Here is a 23,423-nt window from a genome sequence, read left to right as displayed (position 1 = left end):
ACTGAAGTTAAATGTTGACTACGTGGACTATGCTCCACAGTACTTGGGATCTAAATTATTTACTGTGGAATTACACACAAGAAGAGAATTTATGTCAATTTGTATCCGATTATGCGAAGAGACTGGTCTGAAGATGACAATTTACCAATTAAGAAAAAAGCAGAACTTTAACTGCATGAACCTTGCAGGATATTTACAACATGATATAACAATAAAGTAAGATAAGGATTTAACATCTCAATGATAATGAGGTCATTAGGGATGGTGAACCTCGCATGGGGAAAGGGTGGGGAAGGACATCATCTGCGTCATTTTCAGATGACCGATTCTGGAATTTGCTTCAAGTTATTTAGGGAAGCCACAGAAAACCTAAATCTGGATATTATTACAGTTACAAAACAGCAGCACACATGCTTGGCACTGCATTCTGAATGTTTGAAGGGCTAGTGGGTGAGAGAATGATTTGGAACCTACCAGATGACCACAGCCTGTAAATTAACATTGGAAGTACTTTCATACCAGTTTAAAATAATCTAAGGAAACAGATGTTGAGATCTGCATCACCAGGAAATGAAACTATCATGAAAAATGCAGCAATTGAGAGATGTGACATTGTGACTGGAAAAGTGATAAATTTGTCTGTGCTCTATTGTTTTACAAATCTCATTCTCCACTCTCAATGTGTTGCCCTAATGAAATAGATTCAAACTGTTCCAGTAATAAAGATGAACACCATTACACCAAACACTGTGTAAACATCACTCTCACTTAAGCACTTTACAATGCAGTGTGACTTCTTTTTAGTTTAGTTTCTTTGTCCATAGATCATATTTTACAATGATATTGGACACCACATAATTCAATATATATACTGTTTTATATGCAATGAACAAAATTTCTTACTAACTTATCACCAATACATAAAAATATTTTTTTAATAATAATAATAATAATAATAATAATGTTATCATCATCACAGGTGAAAACACCATGGACTACGGCAAATATCGCATCTTCAAAAGCAAAACTGACAGGCGCGTTCCCAAAGGTGTTTCACTACTGGGGATGGCCTTCATGGTTCAAAAGACCATAGTCAAATTCATAAAAGAAGTTACACCTATTAACAACCGACTGATGACTATGCGGGTTCAGCGTGTCAACAAGAAGTACACACTGATCAAAGCACACGCCTCACCAACCAGAGTAATGAGAAAGACCCACAGTCTGCAGAAAAATTCTGGTCAACCCTCAAGAAAGTGATGTCCAAAGTCCCCATAGGTGATGTCAAACTCCACCTGGGCAACTGTAATGCACAGATCGGCAGAGAAAAACAACATAGGGAAATAGTCTGACATTATCCATTGTATAAATTTACTAACAAAAATGGCACATGGCTCATAGAACTCTGCCAATGGAACAACCTCAAGGTCATGTTGACATCCCTCTGAAAAGATCCCAGAAAACAGAAAACCTGGCACTCACCAGTCCACCAGTTAGGTGACTTCCAAACTGACCATGTGGCAATTTCGTACCCAGTACAGAAAGAGATCCATAATGTGCAGGTACACAGGGGAGCCAACACTGACTCTGATCATTACCTAACATGTGTAAAAGTCAAATTCATCCCAAAGAGAAATTTCAGAAAACCCCCTTACCAAAATTTGACACAAATATAGATTGCAGAATCTGGAGTGAAAGAAGCCTGGGAAAAAGAACACATGAATGACCGGCAAAATTTCCACAGAAAAATCAAAGGAAAAGCACAAGCCCTCATTCCTCCAAAGAAGAACCCTTGGTGGGACACCGACTGCAAGAATGCATTGTCACTAGGAAAGCTACATATCAGAAATACAAGAACAAAAAATCCTCAGAAAATTTACAGGCTCTCAATGAAACACAAAAAACAGTAACAAAAATTATCAGACAACCCAAGAGAAAATTCATGAAAGAACAGTTGGACTCCATAGAGGACAACTTCCATATCTACAACACAAGATATTTCTACAGGACGGTTGGTTGGTTGGTTGGTTTTGTTTGAAAGAGGGAGGGAAAGGGACCAAACTGTGAGGCCATTGGTCCCCTGTTCGCAGTGAAATAATTACACAAGGGAAAGAAGAAAAGAAAGGAGACGTACAGCACAATAACAGAAGAAAGGAAGAACCAGAAGAACGACAGGAGGACAACCAACACTACTATGGACAAAAAAGAGGAAAAGAAAACCACACAGAGAAGCAAGAAACAGGTGGAAGGGGCAAAAACAAGATAGCAGATGACCATGGCTGGCTGACCACAAGAATAAAAAGGAAAAGCTAGCCACTCTGCAACACATCAAAACATCCACCCTAAAAGCATTAGAGTGGAGAACACAAAGGGATAAAGGACATGCGCTGAAACTTATATAGAATAATAAAACCCACTGTCGCATACGAAACGTAAAACTAAATTAGCCAATGAGGAGTTATCAGCTAAAATTAATGGCAACAAGTCCGGTAACTGAAGAGTCCAAAGCAGGGCAGCCAAAGAAGGACAGCTCACCAAGGTATGGGCCACTGTCAGCCCGGCACTGCACCAACACTGAGGTGGGTCATCACGGCACAGGAGGTATCAGTGTGTCACCCAAGCGTGGCCAATGTGGAGCTGGCAGAGAACCACAGAGTCCCTGGGAGAGGCCCGCATGGAGGACTGCCACACATTCATAGTCTCCTTAATGGCATACAGTTTGTTGTGCGCGCTGAGGTTATGCCATTTCGTCTCCCAAGGCCACAAAATCTTGTGGCATAGTACTGAACGCAGGTAAGTTGCAGAGAAGCTGATCTCCATAAGTGGTTTCCGTGTAGCCCGTTTGGCCAGCCTGTCGGCAAGTTAATTGCCTGGGATTCCGACGTGACCTGAATGACTGAATGACTGGACCATTCCAGGGAACAGATGGACTACTGGATGGTCGCTACCAAAGGATGAAAAGGGTAGCATTGGTCGATAGCTTGTAGGCTGCTGAAGGAGTCAGTACACAGAAGAAACAACTCCCCAGGGCATGAACAATGTGCTCAAGAACATGAGATATAGACACTAGCTTGGCAGTGAAAACACTGCAGCAGTCGGGTGAGGAATGCTGTTCAGTATGTCCTCCATGGACATACGTGAAGCTGACGTGAGCATCAGCCATAGAGCCGTAAGTGTAAACCACTTTGGGGTCTCGGTACATGTCAAGCATTGAGAGGAACTGGCAGTAGAGAGCCGCAGGGTTAACTCGGTACTTAGGGCCATCTGGAAGTTCCAGGCAAAGCTGTGGCCTAGGTGTACACTATGGAGGTGTACGTGAATGGACCTCAAGTATGGGTGGTAAAGGCAAGGACTCTAGCCACGGTTTTCCATGGCAATATACTATTACTAATACTAGAATAATTACATTTCCTGTAATAAAACAAAAGATGATTTTTCTGCTCTATTTTAGAATTTATGGGACACAATTGAGAAATAACCACATGTTTACTTTCGAGATTTAGATCTTGACAACTGTCACTGAATGGAATCCATGCTGGTCTTCATCTAGAACTACTAGCAAGATTAGCTGGAGATAAAGAGTTTCTCCAGTATAGATTTAGACAAAATATATTTGTAGCTGCCACTAGATGAAGCCTCACAAAGATACTGATAAGAAACATAGTACACTGTCTATACCACTGTCTATATCACTACAAGCACTTCCGTTTTGGTGTAGCCAGTGCACTGATGGTGATCTAAAGATATTCATAAAGGCTTACACAAACCATTCTATCCTGCACTAATTACCCAGGAACAAATCACAGATTCTAGGATGCTATTTATTAAGTTGAAGCAAGAGGGTCTAATATGTAGCTTGCAGAAATTCATGTTGAATATGTAAGTCACACGTATAAAAATATTATTAAACTGACTAAATAGCATATTTTTGTTGTTAAGCCAACAAAGGTACAAAACATTGCACTTATTCAATTATTTTTGGGGAAAATCAATTACTATGGAAGGCTCGTCTCACCCATAGCAGAAAAAAAACACTCATTAAGTAGGGTGTGAAGAAAGATGTTCTTCCTAAATGGACAGCAGAATATGACAAAGAATCTGAGGCACTTAAGATTATATTTAGGTTGTTGTCATGTCGGACGACTTTCATTCCTGGGAAACAACTCGTGCTTGCAACTGATACCTTTGAGTACAATATGTGAGCCATGTCGGCACACTAAAATGCCCACATGCCAGAGCAACTGATCACATTTGCCACCAAAACTTTAACATCTGCACAACAAAACTATTCACAAAATTTTAACGAAGTAAAAATTTCATTTGATCACTGACCTTAAGCTGTTATTGGCCTGCACCCATGGCTTTTAGAATAAACAATGCAAAGCACACAAAGTTGGGCCCTCTTCTGAAGTGCATACCACTATGAGATCATTACAAATAAGCCGTATAACACATGGACTCACTGCCACTGCTGCCACTACTTCACATGGACCCAGATCCAAACCCAGATTTTGGTATGACAGAAGTAGTATATTTTCAAACAGATATGGAAATACAAGAAAGCTTAGCGAATCTTCCAATTGCATTTTAAAATGTAGCTAGGGCCACATTGGAAAAAGATATTCTTCAACAAGTAATGCACTACATGCAAAATGATTGGCCTGAACTTCTGTCAATCAGAAAGGTTTAGTAAGAATTTTTTTTCCCTTCTTACTTAATTGCAGACTTAATTGCAGGCTCATGAAGGTACACAGAATGTCACTGTTTGTTACTGACAGACTACCACCATGTAATAATTCACTTGTGTACCCAGTACACAAAGCAACAGGCAGCTGTCCCACAAAGGTTGTGACTGTGGCATTTCCAGGCAGCCCGAGGACCGCATCCACTTACGAACTGACAGTTTAACTACAACAAGTGATCATTACTGAGAACTTCTTACAGTTCATTTTGGCATGCTGTAAAAGCTTCCATGGCTGAAATTGAATAAAAAAAATTATGGTCTGTACCATTTCAGCCACAATAAAACAGTGAAGTAGAGCAGCTAGTGTACACTTCCAAAGACCATGTGCAGATGTGTTTGGAGGAGACAACTTCAGAATCTGCAAATACATATAGGATCACATTCACCAACTGGATGAGCCTGGCTGTACTCTCATAGCTGGTAACCCTTCTGGTCCTTGCTGAATGGGTGGCAGGAAGGAGATTGGTTATAAATGTTAGGTGTAAAAACAATGAGTGAACGAATAAAACACATTGACACTACATCTACATCTACATCCATACTCCGCAAGCCACCTGACGGTGTGTGGTGGAAGGTACCTTGAGTACCTCTATCGGTTCTCCCTTCTATTCCAGTCTCGTATTGATCGTGGAAAGAAGGATTGTCGGTATGCCTCTGTGTGGGCTCTAATCTCTCTGATTTTATCCTCATGGTCTCTTCACGAGATATACGTGGGAGGGAGCAATATACTGCTTGACTCTTCGGTGAAGGTATGTTCTCGAAACTTTGACAAAAGCCCGTACCGAGCTACTGAGCGTCTCTCCTGGAGTTTATCTATCATCTCCGTAACGCTTTCGCGATTACTAAATGATCCTGTAACGAAGCGCGCTGCTCTCCGTTGGATCTTCTCTATATCTTCTATCAACCCTATCTGGTACGGATCCCACACTGCTGAGCAGTATTCAAGCAGTGGGCGAACAAGCGTACTGTAACCTACTTCCTTTGTTTTCGGATTGCATTTCCTTAGGATTCTTCCAATGAATCTCAGTCTGGCATCTGCTTTACCGATGCTCAACATTATATGATCATTCCATTTTAAATCACTCCTAATGCGTACTCCCAGATAATTTATGGTATTAACAGCTTCCAGTTGCTGATCTGCTATTTTGTAGCTAAATGATAAAGGATCTATCTTTCTGTGTATTCACAGCACATTACACTTGTCTACATTGAGATTCAATTGCCATTCCCTGCACCATGCGTCAATTCGTTGCAGATCCTCCTGCATTTCAGTACAATTTTCCATTGTTACAACCTTTCGATACACCACAGCATCATCTGCAAAAAGCCTCAGTGAACTTCTGATGTCATCCACCAGGTCATTTATGTATATTGTGAATAGCAACGGTCCTATGACACTCCCCTGCAGCACACCTGAAATCACTCTTACTTCGGAGGACTTCTCTCCATTGAGAATGACATGCTGCGTCCTGTTATCTAGGAACTCCTCAATCCAATCACACAATTGGTCTGATAGTCCATATGCTCTTACTTTGTTCATTAAACGACTGTGGGGAACTGTATCGAACGCCTTGCGGAAGTCAAGAAACATGGCATCTACTTGAGAACCCGTGTCTATGGCCCTCTGAGTCTCGTGGACGAATAGCGCGATCTGGGTTTCACATGACCGTCTTTTTCGAAACCCATGCTGATTCCTACAGAGTAGATTTCTAGTCTCCAGGAAAGTCATTATACTCGAACACAATACGTGTTCCAAAATTCTACAACTGATCGACGTTAGAGATATAGGTCTATAGTTCTGTACATCTGTTCGACGTCCCTTCTTGAAAACGGGGATGACCTGTGCCCTTTTCCAATCCTTTGGAACGCTACGCTCTTCTAGAGACCTACGGTACACCTCTGCAAGAAGGGGGGCAAGTTCCTTCGCGTACTCTGTGTAAAATTGAACTGGTATCCCATCAGGTCCAGAGGCCTTTCCTCTTTTGAGCGATTTTAATTGTTTCTCTATCCCTCTGTCGTCTATTTCGATATCTACCATTTTGTCATCTGTGCGACAATCTAGAGAAGGAACTACAGTGCAATCTTCCTCTGTGAAACAACTTTGGAAAAAGACATTTAGTATTTCGGCCTTTAGTCCATCATCCTCTGTTTCAGTACCATCTCGGTCACAGAGTGTCTGGACATTTTGTTTTGATCCACCTACCGCTTTGACATAAGACCAAAATTTCTTAGGATTTTCTGCCAAGTCAGTACATAGAACTTTACTTTCGAATTCATTGAACGCCTCTCGCATAGCCCTCCTCACACTACATTTCGCTTCGCGTAATTTTTGTTTGTCTGCAAGGCTTTGGCTATGTTTATGATTGCTGTGAAGTTCCCTTTGCTTCCGCAGCAGTTTTCTAACTCGGTTGTTGTACCACGGTGGCTCTTTTCCATCTCTTACGATCTTGCTTGGCACATACTCATCTAACGCATTATGTACGACGGTTTTGAACTTTGTCGACTGATCCTCAACACTATCTGTACTTGAGACAAAACTTTTGTGTTGAGCCGTCAGGGACTCTGAAATCTGCTTTTTGTCACTTTTTCTAAACAGAAAAATCTTCCTACCCTTTTTAATATTCCTATTTACGGCTGAAATCATTGATGACGTAACTGCTTTGTGATCGCTGATTCCCTGTTCTGCATTAACTTTTTCAAATAGTTCGGGTCTGTCTGTCACCAGAAGGTCTAATATGTTATCACCACGGGTCGGTTCTCTGTTTAACTACTCAAGGTAGTTTTCAGATAAAGCACTTAAAAAAATTTCACTGGATTCTTTGTTCCTGCCACCCGTTATGAACGTCTGAGTCTCCCAGTCTATATCCGGCAAATTAAAATCTCCACCCAGAACTATAACATGGTGGGGAAATCTACTCGAAATATTTTCCAAATTATCCTTCAGGTGCTCAGCCACAACAGCTGCTGAGCCAGGGGGCCTATAGAGACATCCAATTACCATGTCTGAGCCTGCTTTAACTGCGACCTTCACCCAAATCATTTCACATTTCGGATCTCCGTCAATTTCCTTCGATACTATTGCACTTCTTATCGCTATAAACATGCCGCCTCCTTCACTGTCCAGCCTGTCTCTGCGGTATACATTCCAATCTGAGTTTAGGATTTCATTACTGTTTACGTCTGGTTTCAGCCAACTTTCTGTCCCTAGTACTATATGGGCGTTGTGACTGTTTATTAATGAGAGCAGTTCTGGGACCTTTCTGTAGACGCTCCTGCAGTTTACTATTAGCACATTAATATTGTTATTCCCTGTTGCATTTTGCCTACTCCTACCTTGCCGCATCTCAGGAGGCGTCTTGTCGGGCCTAGGGAGGGGATTCTCTAACCTAAAAAACCCCCATGTGCACTCCACACGTACTCCGCTACCCTTGTAGCCGCTTCCGGCGTGTAGTGCACGCCTGACCTTTTCAGGGGGACCCTACATTTCTCCACCCGATAGCGGAGGTCGAGAAATTTGCACCCCAGATCTCCGCAGAATCGTCTGAGCCTCTGGTTTAAGCCTTCCACTCGGCTCCAAACCAGAGGACCGCGATCGGTTCTGGGAACGATACTGCAAATAGTTAGCTCTGATTTCACCCCGCGAGCGAGGCTTTCCGCCTTCACCAATTCCGCCAACCGCCTGTACAAACTGAGGATGACCTCTGAACCCAGACGGCAGGAGTCACTGGTGCCGACATGAGCAACAATTTGCAGTCGGGTGCACCCAGTGCTCTCTATCGCCGCCGGTAGGGCCTCCTCCACATCTCGGATGAGACCCCCCGGCAAGCAGACAGAGTGAACACTGGCCTTCTTCCCCGACCTTCCCGCTATTTCCCTAAGGGGCTCCATCACCCGCCTAACGTTGGAGCTCCCAATAACTAATAAACCCCTCCCCCCGTGTGCCTGCTCGGACTTTGCTGAAGGAGCAGCCACATGTCCACTCACAGGCAGAGTGGGCGATGCCACACGGCCAGCCTCCACATTGACCCTCCGCCTCATGCGCCGCGAACGCCGCTGAACCCGCCACTCCCCTTGGGGAGATGGTGGCCCAACCGCGCCCGGTACCCGCGAAGATGTCTCGACAGCAGGGACAGTGGGTGAAGCATGTAACACCTGGGGTGTACCTTGCGACGCACCAGACTCCCCATTGCCGCTACACTCCGAGGCAGCAGCCTGAAGACGGCTGACCGCGGCCATCAACACGCTCAGCTGTTCGCGAAAAGTGGCCAGCTCCTCCTGCGTCCGTACACAGCAGTCACACATCCTATCCATCCTAAGAAATCAATTTACTGAAGAGTGTTAATCAACCTTTAACTAGACTGCTAATTCACTAAAGGCGGCTGTTTATTCACTAAACTGTGGTTGCTAGCCACTTCTTGTAGAAAACAATGAAAATAGCACTACCTGTCTCTGGACTGTATTGAAAACAAACACTAGCACTACTGGCACTATGGTTGACTACAGGGACTCTCTCTGACCGTATTCAAAACAAACACGAAATCTATGGAACACTATTAATAGCACCCGACAATTAATGCTTCCTAAAAGCAAATACACATGGAAGAAGAAGTGACAAGTAAGAAAAATACAATACTGCATCACAGTCAGCAGTTTCCTGCTACTTCTTTCTGCATTTGGGTTCTTAATTCAGAAAAATGAACATCTGATATAAAATGATGTGTGGTTTGAAACTTTGTAAGATATTGGTTGGGAATATTCAAAGTGACTTATTCCTCAATTTTATTTGGATTTTTTGTCTGAAGGCCATATTTCTGTTTTGCTACGTGACTTTGCAATTTTTTCAGATTCATCACGTGTCAATGTCTAAGGGATGAGGTAATGACCAAACCTTTGTGTCATATAATCACAGCCAGAACTTTGACCATGCCTTTAATGGTCATTCACAAAGGTAACAGTAAATTAAGACATGTTGCGAGTCTAAAGCATCAAGTAATTCTCATTTAGCAATCTTTTCAGTCTACAGCTCACATGTAAAATTCATTTACATCACTGGTATGGGGTGAGTACTTTTCACAGACTTGTCAGATGTTTGTTTAAAATATTATTAACTGTCATTCAGCAACAAAGTGGTGCCACTCAAAGTTTGTAAGCAATTACATGTTCTTGCAGATAGTGACTCAGCAATTTGCACATTTTCCTTAATAGCTATTTTATTCCATAACATTCTGCAAAATTACTTGGTAGACAGAATGGTAACTTCATGCCAAGGACACTTGTTAAACATGCTGGTTTTATTTAGCGCACTACAAACAGCTGGCCTGAATAATAATCTACAACAAAGGTTCTTCAGTCTAGCACATAATATTTAGAGTTTATCTTAACATGTTGACTGCTACATGAAATTATCAGGAAATCCCCGTCAGGCCACACGTGCTGCTTAGATGTGCACTGGCAAGGCATTTCTACTTGCTATGGCTATGACAAATGCACTTCTAACATTGACACTTGCTCAATGCATATTTGCAAACATATGTAGTATGGTCAATACCTTTTTTTTTACCACAGCTACAATTAAAGATTTATGGGTATTCATTCAACATGCTAAACTTGAAGTCTGTTTTGTCTTGCTTATCATTTGGGTCACTATTTAAGATTTTGTCAAAATCAGCTTGCTGTCAGGTATCTGTTTAGGTTATCACAAAGCAAAACAAACATTCTAGAACCATTTGACACATATGTTCATTCAATTCTCTGTGGATCTTGGCCCAGTGCAAACCAACATCTATCTTCAGCCTTGAACATGAAGAGGTCGGTCTAAGAGTGTGAAAGTAACAGTGAAATCTTTACTGCTAAAAATGGGGTAGAAGGTTGTGTTCTTGTCATCAGAGAAAGAAGAGGAGGAGGAGAAAGTTTACAACTGGCATGATTCGAGATGTAATCAACCAAAGGAGGCACTTGGACAAATGGACAGTGACAAACAAAAGTGAAATGAAATGATTTTTGGACTAATTCTAGGGATGAGATTGGTTAGACTACCATTCTTAGATTTATATTAGTCCCATGATGCTGCACATATGCAAACATTTCTGAAGGAAATCATATTCAGAAGCAAATTTGAAATATTGAGAATGATACATTTTGCAGACAACAGAGATAGTAATGGTTTCAATCATTTGTCCAAAGTACAGCCACTTCTAGACAGTTTGGTAATAACTTTTCGAAGTATTAGAATGCACCATAAGATTATGCAATTCCATTTTGTGGCCACATTATATTTAGACACTATTTAAAACAAAAGTGCTACAAATAGGGAATTAAAATATTTAAGATATACTGTGGATCTGGTTATATGTATGACCTTCACATGCATAAAAGTTAAAAACTATGCCCATTAAAACTGTGATTTCTCTGTGGAGATTTGTTGAATAAGGGACACATGCTGCACTCTAACAACTAGTATAAAAGTTTAGAATTAGTGAATAAATTTAGTGATAAAATATTCTTTTACTGGGGAGATTACATTCAAAGTGACAGGGCAATTTGGGGCAAGTAGTCAAAAACAATGCAACCTAGTAGAGGAAGGAAACAAACTGATTTGACGTCAGTGGAAGCAGTGGCCACAGAAATGCAGGAAGAGACTAGTGGTGGTGTGCAAACGTGTAGTGCACAGAGAATTGCCCGAACATTGGACATACGTTTGAGCACGGTGCGTAAAATCCTACGAAACATCCTTCTTTGCTATCCATTCAAAATTACCCATGTGCACAAGTTGTCTCCTGTTGACCAGCCAGCAAGAGAGACCTATGCTTTAGAATTTCTTGTTCGCGTGGAAGTGGGCAATGACTGGCCGTGGAAGATTCTGTAGACGGACGAAGCCCACTTCCATCTGACAGGATATGTCAGTGCACAGAATTGTCGAAAATGGGCAATGGAAAATCCATGTGCAGATCAACCAGGACCACTTCATCCTGAAAAAGTCACCGAGTGATGTGGGTTTATGGCATCAGTTATCATATAGATATATTTTTCCGGAGAGACGGTTGCTTCCGATCCTGTTACCTGTATCGTCACTGGTAAGCGCTATGAGTGTCTTTTGCACAATCACATCATTCCAATTCTCCAGCAGCATGGATTGGTCATTTTTATGCAAGATGGCACACCTCCGCACATTGCAAATCCAGTTAAGCAGCTGCTGAAGCGCCATTTCGGAAATGCTAGAATTATCAGTCGCCATTTCCCAACAGCCTGGCTGTCCCAATCACCTGATCTTAAATCCATGTGACTTCTGGCTGTGTGGCTATCTGAAAGATGTTGTGTTCAGTGTTCTGATTGCAAACATATCTGCACTGAACGCACACATTGAGCAACACATTCTGAACATGACCCTAGAAACACTTTGATCAGTTGTGGAACATGCTGTTTCTCATTTCAACTTGTTACAGAAAATGGTGGACAGCATATTTAACATGTTTTGCACCAGTCACGTGGAAATTAATAATCCAAATTTATTTTAATTGATGCTTTTTATGCAGTTTTTGGCCTCAGGACAATTAAAAACTGATTTTCCCCATCCGTTGTGATACAAACTATCTGCGGTGGGTGGGCTTACGTAACTAACAGTATCACACCTGTACTCCCATGCACACTGAGTAGTACTATTTGTTTAATGTCAAACATACGCCTTAGGTATTGTTATATGATTTGTCATTTGTAGACTACCACTATTAAATTATGATGCTTAAAGCACCATCTATTGCTACATTTTGTAACTATTTATTTTTCTTCTGCTATACGTTTTCCCCCTTCTCCGATAATGTCCTGTTGCAACTTGATGTCATTCTCACCAGTGGTATTATTTCTACAGCGGTTTGTGTTTAACCTTAATTATAATCACCCTGTACATTTACTGTGCTTCAATAAATTCCACTAAAAGTTTTTGATTATTAAGTATTTACATGCATTAATGATACAATCCTGTAATAAAATTTATTCAAGTTTTACTTAATTTTTATTTAAATAATTCCTTAAAACAGTGTAATTTTTTTAGTTTTATATCATATTTTACACTGTCAGTCACTGGCGACTGCCATGGACTGAACAAAAAGTTTAATGCCTGTCACTAATGACTGATATGCACTTAGCATGTTAAGCAAATAGAGCAGAACACTCTCACAGCAACATGTAGAGCTGATACGCAAGTCGTCTTGGCCTTCCATCTTAAAAGGATTGTAATTGTTGCGAGTCAAGTCAACACCAGTCCAGCTCACCTACAGTATCAGCTACAAGAAAGGGGAAACATATTTTGATCCTCTGAATGTGAGCAAATTTTCCAACAGATGATAGAAGCACAAACTTTCACATCATCTTACCACGTAAATCCCTGGGAAGATGCTTATTTTTGCAACAGATTCACTTCTGCACAGCAAATGGGCCAATCTTTGGAACTAAAAGGTAATTCAGTGTATCTAATAGCTTATAAATTAATAAAATTATTTTCAGATTGAAAAAGAAGTACTGTCACTTCTATTCATAGATTTCATTTATATCTCTATGGCACCAAGTCTCTCCTAGTGAGGCATTGTAATGTATTAATACATTTGTTCAGTGTAAGCACACAAGATTGCACAATATTTAGAATAATGGACCTCTTTCTCAATTTATAGAATTATCTAATACTGTATATGGCAAAAAGCCAACACACAAAAGTAAATTCCTTTCAAAAGTTCCTGTCTGTCCAGACTTGTTTCTGACTCTTGTGAAGTTATATGCTTCCACCAAAGTGACGAATGGCACAAATGGTTGAAGCATTACCAGTAACTGCAATTTAAGTGTCCAATATTATGACTCAATATGCCTTTCTTTAGCTCATGGCACATTTCATTTAATACGATGGAACAGGTGACATGCCAACCAATGTTGATCTGGCACTTCACACTGCTAACAGTCTGCACCATCAGATTGGGGAAATGGCATATGATACTGCACCTTTGAACATACCACACAGGGCATTGTGACATCATTCTTCCACCACTTTTATCCCCACATATTATTGTTACTGCACATCAGTCATCGGGGTGTTACGCTGATGAATCACCATGCTCACTGCCACAAATATTGACTAGGAATAGTTGGAACTGTAACACCTTATCTTTTTGTCAATACTGCAGCCAGCAACAAGTTGTTTCTATGCTGTCTTACTCACCATCATTAGTCATGGCAATAATTGTATCTTAACATGGAAGGTATTCTTCCTTAATTTGACTGGCTCATTGTGGTCAATGCATGCTTTAAAGTTTCTTTACCTCAAATATAGGATGCCCACAAAAACTGAGGCCACACAGCCTAACAAAGATTTTTGTGATTGGAGGCTTACCCAGTAGTATTTTTCTTTTGTGGCAGTCCCTCATTTACAGGCCAATATATTTCTTATTTCCATGGAAAAATGGCATTTAGTATTTGTTACTAGACCCATTTCACCCGCAATCACACAGTGAAGTGGGGCACAAGCTACACAGCTTTTGGGAAACATGTTGCAAAAGGGACACTAACAAAGCACTACATGCAAAGCCATGAATATGGATAAAAATGGTCTAGTGAACATCTTGTACAGACAACACTACCACACACTTCTGTGTTTCCACACTGTTGGAGCCTGCTAAACACTGCTGTTGTAGATTTAGGCCACATGCCCCTATCTGGGTCAGCATATACGGTTACCAGCCCAAAGGGCATAAGTCAAGAGATTCCACACTTGCAGTTGCTGCTTTGATTCAGTTGACATTCAGGACAGTTGTAGCTATTACTCCCAGAACCAACTACATCTCCACAGCCAGTAGTTTCCTTTTATGTCACTAGTGTCATTGTAGGCATTTTACAAATCCCTGATATGTCAACCTGTCAACTACTACTGGAATCAGGTTCATGTAAGCACTAGTGTTCCACTGGTAGCTCCAATAACAGAGCATACGGAGATAATAACACTCCTGTGTGTGTTGAGACAGAGCCGTTAATTTCTCTTCCTCCCCACAAAAGGTAGCACAAAATGAGTGTTTTTAAACTACAACAAATCTGGGAAGAAGGGGGTGGGGTATGTAGAGTTCTTTGGATCCATTGATGATACCTTAGCTTGAGTACCCAGCATTTACTTGACATGGAGATTCTGTTCACGATAGCACATTCCCGCAAGTGTTCAACCACCATGAATCACATGAATATATCACATGTTAATTGTGGCTTACGTTAACATTACTAATGTAGTTCACATCAATTATGTCTCTAGTGCATTCAATCTCTTGTTTATCTGATTCAGTCATTATGGTGACACATATATGCTGTTCTGGACCGTCAGGTTTGTGCATTTTATTATGATACTGCACACCTTTGGCAGTCTGCTTATGACTAGTAACTACAGATTTGACTGTCATATTTTTGTGAACGGTAGTGAATGTTACAAAACTTGTGACCCAAACATCCATCTCTGGTTTGAAACTTCCTGGCAGAGTAAAGCTGTGTGCCAGACCAAGACTCAAACCTGGGACATTTGCACTTCACAGGCAAGCGTTCAGTCAACTGAGCTAATCAAGAATGACTCATGACCTGCCCTCACAGCTTTGCTTCTGGCAGCCTAACTTTTACCATGAAGTTGAAAATAAGCACATGCTCCACTGTAGAGTGAAAATTATTTCTGGAAACAGTCCCCCAGGCTGTGACTAAACCATGCATGGTGAATTACTTTTCTTCCAGGAGTGCAAGTCCTGAAGGTATGAAGGAATACTTCTGTGAAGTTAGGAAGGTAGGAGATGAGGGACTAGAAAAAGTAAATCTGTGAGGAAAGGTAGTGAATTACACTTGGATAGCTCAGTTGGCACAGCACACTACCATGAAAGGCAAAGGTCCTATGTTCTGCCACAAAGTTTGAAAATCTGCCCACACACTGGTAGAGAGCGAAAACTCATTTTGGATCTAGCTTTGCTTACAGTTTTGACTGTCTTCTTCTCAGGAACTGTGCTTAGTGCTGCAACAGTCTAACTGCACTAAGGCATTCCCCCAGACCAATAAAGTTTGCTGTCTACAAACACACACACACACACACACACACACACACACACACACACACACACACACACCAATTTGCCTGGTTGTCAAGCCTATGATTTTTGAACTACACAGCTGTGTTGCAGCTACTATTTTAGAAGTACAGCTTTGAACCACTTACAGCAGCATACAGTATGAAGACCCTTTAGATGGTGATCAGCACAACAAAATGTTTCTCCAAAGATAAATACAAGCTACAGAGTAACTAACTGATACCAAACAGAAGCACACTGCACACTGTTACACAATTATAATGATTATTATCAGCAAAGGATGTGACTAATGGTAGCCTTTTGTCTACAAAATGTTCAGCGTACCATTATTTTGCATTTGCATCACTAAATCTGACTTGTCTGTAATGGATATAAATTACTGCTAGTTTCTTGTTTGTGCACCCATTTAAAGTCCTTCCCGTACTGAAAGGAGTGACATGATAGAAAACAACCACAACACACCGACCACTGTACAACAAAACTGTAGCTTGAACAGAACTGCATCACTAAACACACCCAACCATTTCCATTTACTATGATAATTGCCATGTATTTGTCACTGATTGGCTGTAGGCAAATTACATTGTAGTTGTTCTCTAGGATATGTTGCCCAATTAACATCCCATACACTACTCTGAACTTAATTTGTTTCAGTGTGGTCATTTGTTTTCATCATTCTGAATAATAGTAAGCAGAGCTTTGGCATTTTTAGTTGAAAATGTGTAAACTTTCTAAATGTTCATTTTAATCTAGTTGTAGTGGCACACAGATGTGAGATGGCATAGAGAATCTGTTTACCCAGATTCCTAAAGTGATCCTCCATTGAAGTTGATGGTTATGACAGTCTTGCAGTGTCAAGTGCCAGAATTGTTTCTCTGAATTATTCAGTAATTAATGAAGATAATTAATGAATGCAGCCTCTTAGCATGAAGCTTTAACAGTATCAGCTTCCAGTAACATCATAGAACTGAAATTTTAATATCATTACAATACTTTTAATAAATTTTTTCCTACTGTATCTACATATAAAATGTAACTTTTTGCTCAGTATACAAGGTGTATTGGAAGTTATTTAATTTAACATTAATCTTTAAATATGGACAACACACACTTACTTCATGTCGCTGAAATTCTCTCTCTTTCTGTCTCATTTCTTCCTCACGTCTTTGTACAGTCTCTTCCAATTCTCTCCTCTGTGCTTCTTTTTCCCACTCAAGCCTCAAATTGTCTTGTTCTAGTTGCCACAGCTTCTCTGTTAGTTCTTCTCCTGTTAAAGAACAACTTACTTTAATAACTGTGTGTTTTTCAACAGGATATTAGTTATTCTAAGACCCTTGAAAGTGCAATTATCCAATTTCTTCCAAGGTATACACCAAAATGACATGAACAAAAGACCATTTCATGAAGACTGCAGGTGGGGGGACTGATGTGGTTGGGTGACACGCGAAATTAAAAGAAGCACACACATGTGGACAGCCTGGCAGGCTGGGGGTGGGGGTGGGGGGGGGGAGGGGAGATATGGAGAAAGGGGGGGGGGAGAGAGGAGAGACAAGAGAGAGACCAACCATAAAAGCCTTGGAGGAGAAAATAATCAAATAAGAATTGTGGAACAGTGTATAAGAGGAAATATGATGCAATGGGGCAGAAATGGTTGATCATCAACCCAGCTCATTATAGCCATTTATGCTGAAGTATTTCCATGATGCTCCAACATCTGATCACCTAGGTTTTATGAAGACTACACAGAATGACACACATCCTACCTCTGGCCAAGCAACTGTATGGAAGGCCAGTGATCAAAGCACATGTCACAATTATTTCTGGGGCATATAATACCAATTCCACCTGCAGCAGCATCATTCTACTGGATTGGTATTCACCTCTTGGGGAGGTTTCCAGAGACAACCAATGGAAATCAATGGATCATAATCTGCACTGACTACCTTAGTTGCTATGCTGTTATTGAAGCTGTGGTAACTCCATAGCTCCAAAAACCGCAAGGTTTCTTGTAGATGACACCATTTTTAAACACAGAGCAACCAGTGTGATAATCATTGATCATAGAAAAGTTTTCCAGCTGAAACTCGTATCAGAGGTACTTTCATATTGCAAAATCTACAGGGTGACAAATTCCTTACACTCACAGATGAATGGTCTCTCAGCACACTTTAAGTAGACACTGGCAGATATGCTCTTGATGGATGTTGATGTCAAACAGAGAGATTGGAATACAGTAGTGCCCTTTGTGATGCTCCTAATAACAGCAAAGTATGACACGACAGGCTTCATGCCATTCTTTCTGCTGCACAGCCTTGATGCTGAAATGACAATGGATACACTGTTCCTGTTTCAACCAGATGATACCCAGGAAGACTATGTGAAATGTCTAATCACCAGAATCAAAGAAGCAGGACAGCTGACTCATATGGTCACTTAATTCCCAAGAGAAAGATGGAGTGTTGTAATGCCAAGTATGACCAGTGAGGTACGCCCCAGGGGACTTGGTATGGATTTTTATGCCTGTCCAGAAAGTGAGACTACAGGAAAAATTACTAAAATGCTACTTTGGGCAATATTGTGCTCTTTCTTGCTTATCACATATTACATATGCAATTTAGGATTATGACCCCCCATCAAGAAGATAAAAAGCTAAAAGGCATTATCCATGTCACCCTTATGAAGCCCTATTACTGTCCTGAGAGACTCAAAGGCATTTGACAACTGCTCAATCCCAAAGCTTCGACAAGAGGGGCACCCTTTGATGCTCATGACAGTGAGGAGAATGTGAAATGATCTGAATGAGGAAACCCTCAAGCACTGTCATACAGAGGATCAATGGCAAGCTCTAGATCAAGGATGTTGTAGTCTGCTCCAATGAGAATTTCTGAAACAGCAAAGGAGCAGCAATGCCACAAGCTCTGCTGCATGCAATGTGGAGTAGTGGTTAGATTCCCTAGATGGTGTGCTGTGGGTCATAAGTTCAAATCCTATCACCAATAAATATTGGTTGTTTAGTATTTCTCATCCCTAGAAGCTTTTTGAAAATTCTTGTTTGTTATGTTTGTGTGTTCTGGAAATGTTTATATAAACAGCAGCATTCTCTGCACAGGAGGCCATTGTGTCCATCTGTTCATTGGCATCCATAATAAATGTGCTTTCAGTGCATCACTGATGACCTTCCTTTTTGGTTTGGCCTTTACTGTAGTTAAGACATGACAATACGATTCATTTGCAGCTCAGACAGACAAATTCACATGATAATTGTGCACTATAATGTAGAAGACTTAGGCAACAAAGTAGATGCTTTTGAATCATTTATTACAGGATTGGCTCCATGTGTGGAAGCTGCCAAACACAAGAAATACTGGGTATCCAATGAAGGAGTCCAATATCTCAAAAACTAAGCTTGACAGACAAATGCAACAAATGATGAGCTTATTGTGAAAGCTTTCATAATTTTACAAAGAAGCTATGACATACTTCAAAAAGCTGCTAACGGATGTCACTGTAATCACAATACTCAGTACCTATAAATAGTGCACCATAGCTCAGCAGGACAATTTCCACTGTTGAAATGTGGAAGGAGGTTTGTGTACAGAAGGAAGGAGTTAAATAATTTATTGCATTGAAAAATTTGGTTTTCTGGTACTGGAACACCACCTGTTAGGTCACAGAGAATGGAGGGTTGGTGGCCGCCCCTCCACCCACCCAGCCAATCAGCATGTTCATTAAGTGGGATACCCACATGGCTTAAAATGTTCCAGGCTGTGATGGTAATCACAAGTGGTGGTGGCAAATGGTTGTGCTCCACCAAGGAACTGGTCGGTGCAAAACAGGGCCCATTGAGCGAGGAATGGCAATGCCAGCAGCACGAATTATCTTGCTCAACAGATCACCAACGACTTCATCAGCACAACCTGGCAAAAGAGGTTTAAAACTGACCTGGGAGATGTACAGAGGACAATAAGCATGATGGTAAGCCTGGATGTGTAGCCTGGCGATTGGGAGGTGTGATGGGAATGAGAAAATCAACAACAAGTGGTCACTATCGCAGAGGTCATCATGTGATGATCAGCAGAAAGACATGGGTCCAAAATGCAAACACTGGAAACACCTCACTGGTGGTAGGATGTATGGCTTCACATGACTGATAGAACATCACCTTGACCTTCTACAGGATGGTATCTCCTTCAAATGCCAGAATAGAGGTGCTGGTAGCGGTGCAATTTTCCTTACAATCTTTCTGAACACGCTGAACAAAATGAACACACTATCGTTCCAGATTGGTTTGAAGTTTTTCACCAGTTTGAAGGATAAGGTCCCTATGAAAAATGACTCCCTGAATCACATTCAATGGCTGGTGAGGAGTAACGGACACCAGAATGTAGCCGAGATGGTCAAAAATATGGAGGGCTGCAGTTGGGTGGCAGATGTAGTTTTGATAAACAGTGAAACCGACCACAGCGTACTGAGAAATTCCACTTAGCCAAACTTGTTTTAAATATTTCTCACAAAATAACTGCTTGGTGGTGGTAAAATGTCACTGTCAGTCCTAGTGCACACTAGGTAGTGTTGAAAGTGTTTCAGACCAAGCTGACGAGTCTGATCTTCCTCTCATGGTGTAGACAGGGAAGGGAAAGCTGCAGGGTCATAAGAAACAGCATTAAATGATTCACTGACAATCAAAAAGCTGGCCGAAGAAGAACAGCCAGTTTTTTGAGGCTTAATGTGTATCATATGCAAAGCATCTGCCCCAATACCACACACTCCAATTGGGGCTCTCTCCATGGGCACCGTCCAGGCACAGCAAGCACCATCTGGCATGGTGGACATTGCCAGAAGTTCTGATGCTCCAGAATGACAAGCAACCAATCCCAGGCAGGCACACATACACACACAAAAACTCAGTAACTGGAAGTGTGATCTCTGTGTTGTCAGGGGGCTCAGCCAGATGGGCACATAACAGCCCTACCACACAGGTTGGCTATCTGTGCTGGTGGCCTAGTGGGACAGAGGGGGAGCCACAGTGGGAAAGGATGAGGGGAAGAAAGGGGGAAAGGAATCATGCTAGAGAGGGAGTTTTTCCCCAAGTAGCCAACACAATGAAGAGAAAATTTAAGCCAGGTCAACCTAAGTAAGAAAACACACACACACACACACACACACACACACACACACACACACACACACAAAGGAGAGAGAGAGAGAGAGAGAGAGAGAGAGAGAGAGAGAGAGAGAGAGAGAGAGAAGGGGGCAGAGGGAATGAAGGAAGGACAGAGGGAGAGGTACAGGATGGAAGAATGGAATGCAGTAGCTCGGGGCTCCGTGTGCACCTTGTGCCAACTCATGAAAGAGCCACGAGCTCCGTGGGGGGACTGCGGAGTATGTACATAGATGTAGATGTACTTGTACCTACCTACTACTACTACTACTACTGTCAATAATAAATGGAATGTTTTCATCTAAGTTCTGGTAGGATGCAAACAGTGTCACCTCATCATAAAAAGTGATGATCATAAAAATCAACCTCTTGAAGTTAATGGTATTTTTAATGATGTTGAGAAAGTGATGTCTGCGTGAAACAGTATGTACAGTATACATGTGAAACTATTAGCAAACAGAACTGCTGTACACTACTTACAGTAGCCACTGATGATATTCTGTGGATTATTGCTAGCCTCAAACAAGTAATCACTAAGCTCAGATCAAATTTCTCCTTTTCTACTGATGAAATGTAAACCTGAGTTAGTGAAACCATTAGCATGTCTGATAAATTGTATTCCTGAAAAGGTGTGTTTTGTGAATAGTTGGAACTGGCTGCAGTCAAATGCTTGCACAAAGATGGGGAAAAAGAATGTTCAAAACTACAGATCTGCAGTCTGAATCTTAACTTTCTGCAAATGTATTGAGAAACTAGTGTTAAAAAGCATCTTAGAACATTACAGTAGTGATGCAACAGGCTGTTTAATGTATGGCTTCAGAAGTGGTCAGAGTATCATATCATCAGGAGTGCAGGTTCTCCATTATTTGAAAAAATAAACTGAAACAGCAAGAGTATTATTGGATGCCTCAAAGCTTTTGACAGAGTACATCATCATGCACTCCAATCAATATTTGTAATAGGTGGTGTTAGTGCAAAACTTGTGCTATCACTATAAAAACACTTAAAAGGTAGGCAACAGTGTACAAAAATGAGTAACTGTTGAGCCAAAGCATTATGACCACCTGCTTGAAAGTGTATTGGCCCACCTTCAGAATGCACTACAGCACATCTCTGCATGGCATCGACTCAATAAGTCCTTGGTAGATTTCCGGAGGCACGCAGACACCAAGTATCTATGCACAGGTCAGAAATTCCCATAATTTAGGGGCTGGTGGTTTGTGAGAACATAACTGGCACCACACAGCATCCAAGACTTGTTCCACTGGGTTCAGATCAGCTGAACTTTGTTATCAAGATGTCACTGTCGTGCTTCTCAGTATGCTGGCTGCTTGAAATGAGCACTGCACTGTGGATGCAGGCTGGTGGGGCCATTGTTATGCTAGGGCAGGTACTGAACTGGACTTCCATGGGACTTGGGGTAACAAAAGCACTATGACAGCTGAATATTATGTGAACATTATTGGATACATCCCACATCCCTTCATGTTTGTCCTCTCTGGCAGTGATGGCATCTTATAGCAGGATAACCGTCCATGTTGAAAAGCCAGAATTTTGCTACAGTGGTTTGAGGAGCACAATAGTGAATGCAATATTTCTTTACTACCAAATTCACTTTATCTGAACCCGATGGTCCACATCTGGGACACTATTTGGCACCAGTCAGCATCCCCACACACCACCTACCCATAATTTATGTGAACTGTGTGACCTGTGGCTAGACATCTGATGCCATATACTCTCAGACATCTATGAAGGATCTGTTGAATGTATGTTGCACAAAATTGCTGTTGTAATGCTTTTCAGAGGTGGATCAACATGCTGTTAAGCAATTGGCCATTACATTTTAACTGATCAGTGTAGGTAGTGAATGCAACACACTATGTGAAGAATTTAATATTTTAGTTGGTAGCCCTGAAGAGAGAGTTATTCATTGGCTCAATGAACATTTAGATAAACATAATGCCCAAGGGCTTAGTTACAATGATTTGTACACTCTGAAAAAGTGTTTTTGAAGAACAGTGTTCAGTGATCCAATTCTTACTTTCAGGAAGTGTATAACTAACAGAAATATTCTCTCATATGAACAAAGAATAGAGAAGTAGTTGCAAGAACCATGTGGTTTTCGACACATGGGTAGTAAAGTTTAAAAGTGGGAGTACATACATAACCTCCAGCACCACTATGGGCGACTGGTAGCAGTATCGACCTTGGATTTGCTAGTGTGTTTCGATTCATTTATTGAAGAATATCTATGACTCACAGTTAAGCAAAATGCTGAAATACGTTGACTAAGTGTTGGTGCAGCTCATTCCATCATTCATTCAAAACAAACTGAACTACCATCAGACTTTAGCAAGATGGATTCCCAGGGAGGTTACAGTTCATCACAAGGAATAAAAGATTTCCCCATTTCCAATTAACCCAAAAA

The 23,423-nt window shown here is 41.2% G+C and overlaps 1 protein-coding gene across 2 annotated transcripts in view; it reads right to left on the bottom strand.

Annotated features, from left to right (window-relative positions):
• Window positions 1–23,423, bottom strand: part of LOC126184904 (uncharacterized) — a 174,598-nt gene that overhangs the window by 18,719 nt on the left and 132,456 nt on the right. For both annotated transcript variants that reach the window (XM_049927555.1, XM_049927556.1), the window contains one exon: window positions 16,947–17,098. In XM_049927555.1, coding sequence (XP_049783512.1) covers window positions 16,947–17,098 — 152 coding nt within the window. The remainder of the gene's footprint in view (window positions 1–16,946; window positions 17,099–23,423) is intronic.

Source organism: Schistocerca cancellata, chromosome 4, assembly GCF_023864275.1.
Source record: "Schistocerca cancellata isolate TAMUIC-IGC-003103 chromosome 4, iqSchCanc2.1, whole genome shotgun sequence".
Classification (NCBI taxonomy): domain Eukaryota; kingdom Metazoa; phylum Arthropoda; class Insecta; order Orthoptera; family Acrididae; genus Schistocerca; species Schistocerca cancellata.
This window is presented reverse-complemented; position numbering and strand designations above follow the sequence as displayed.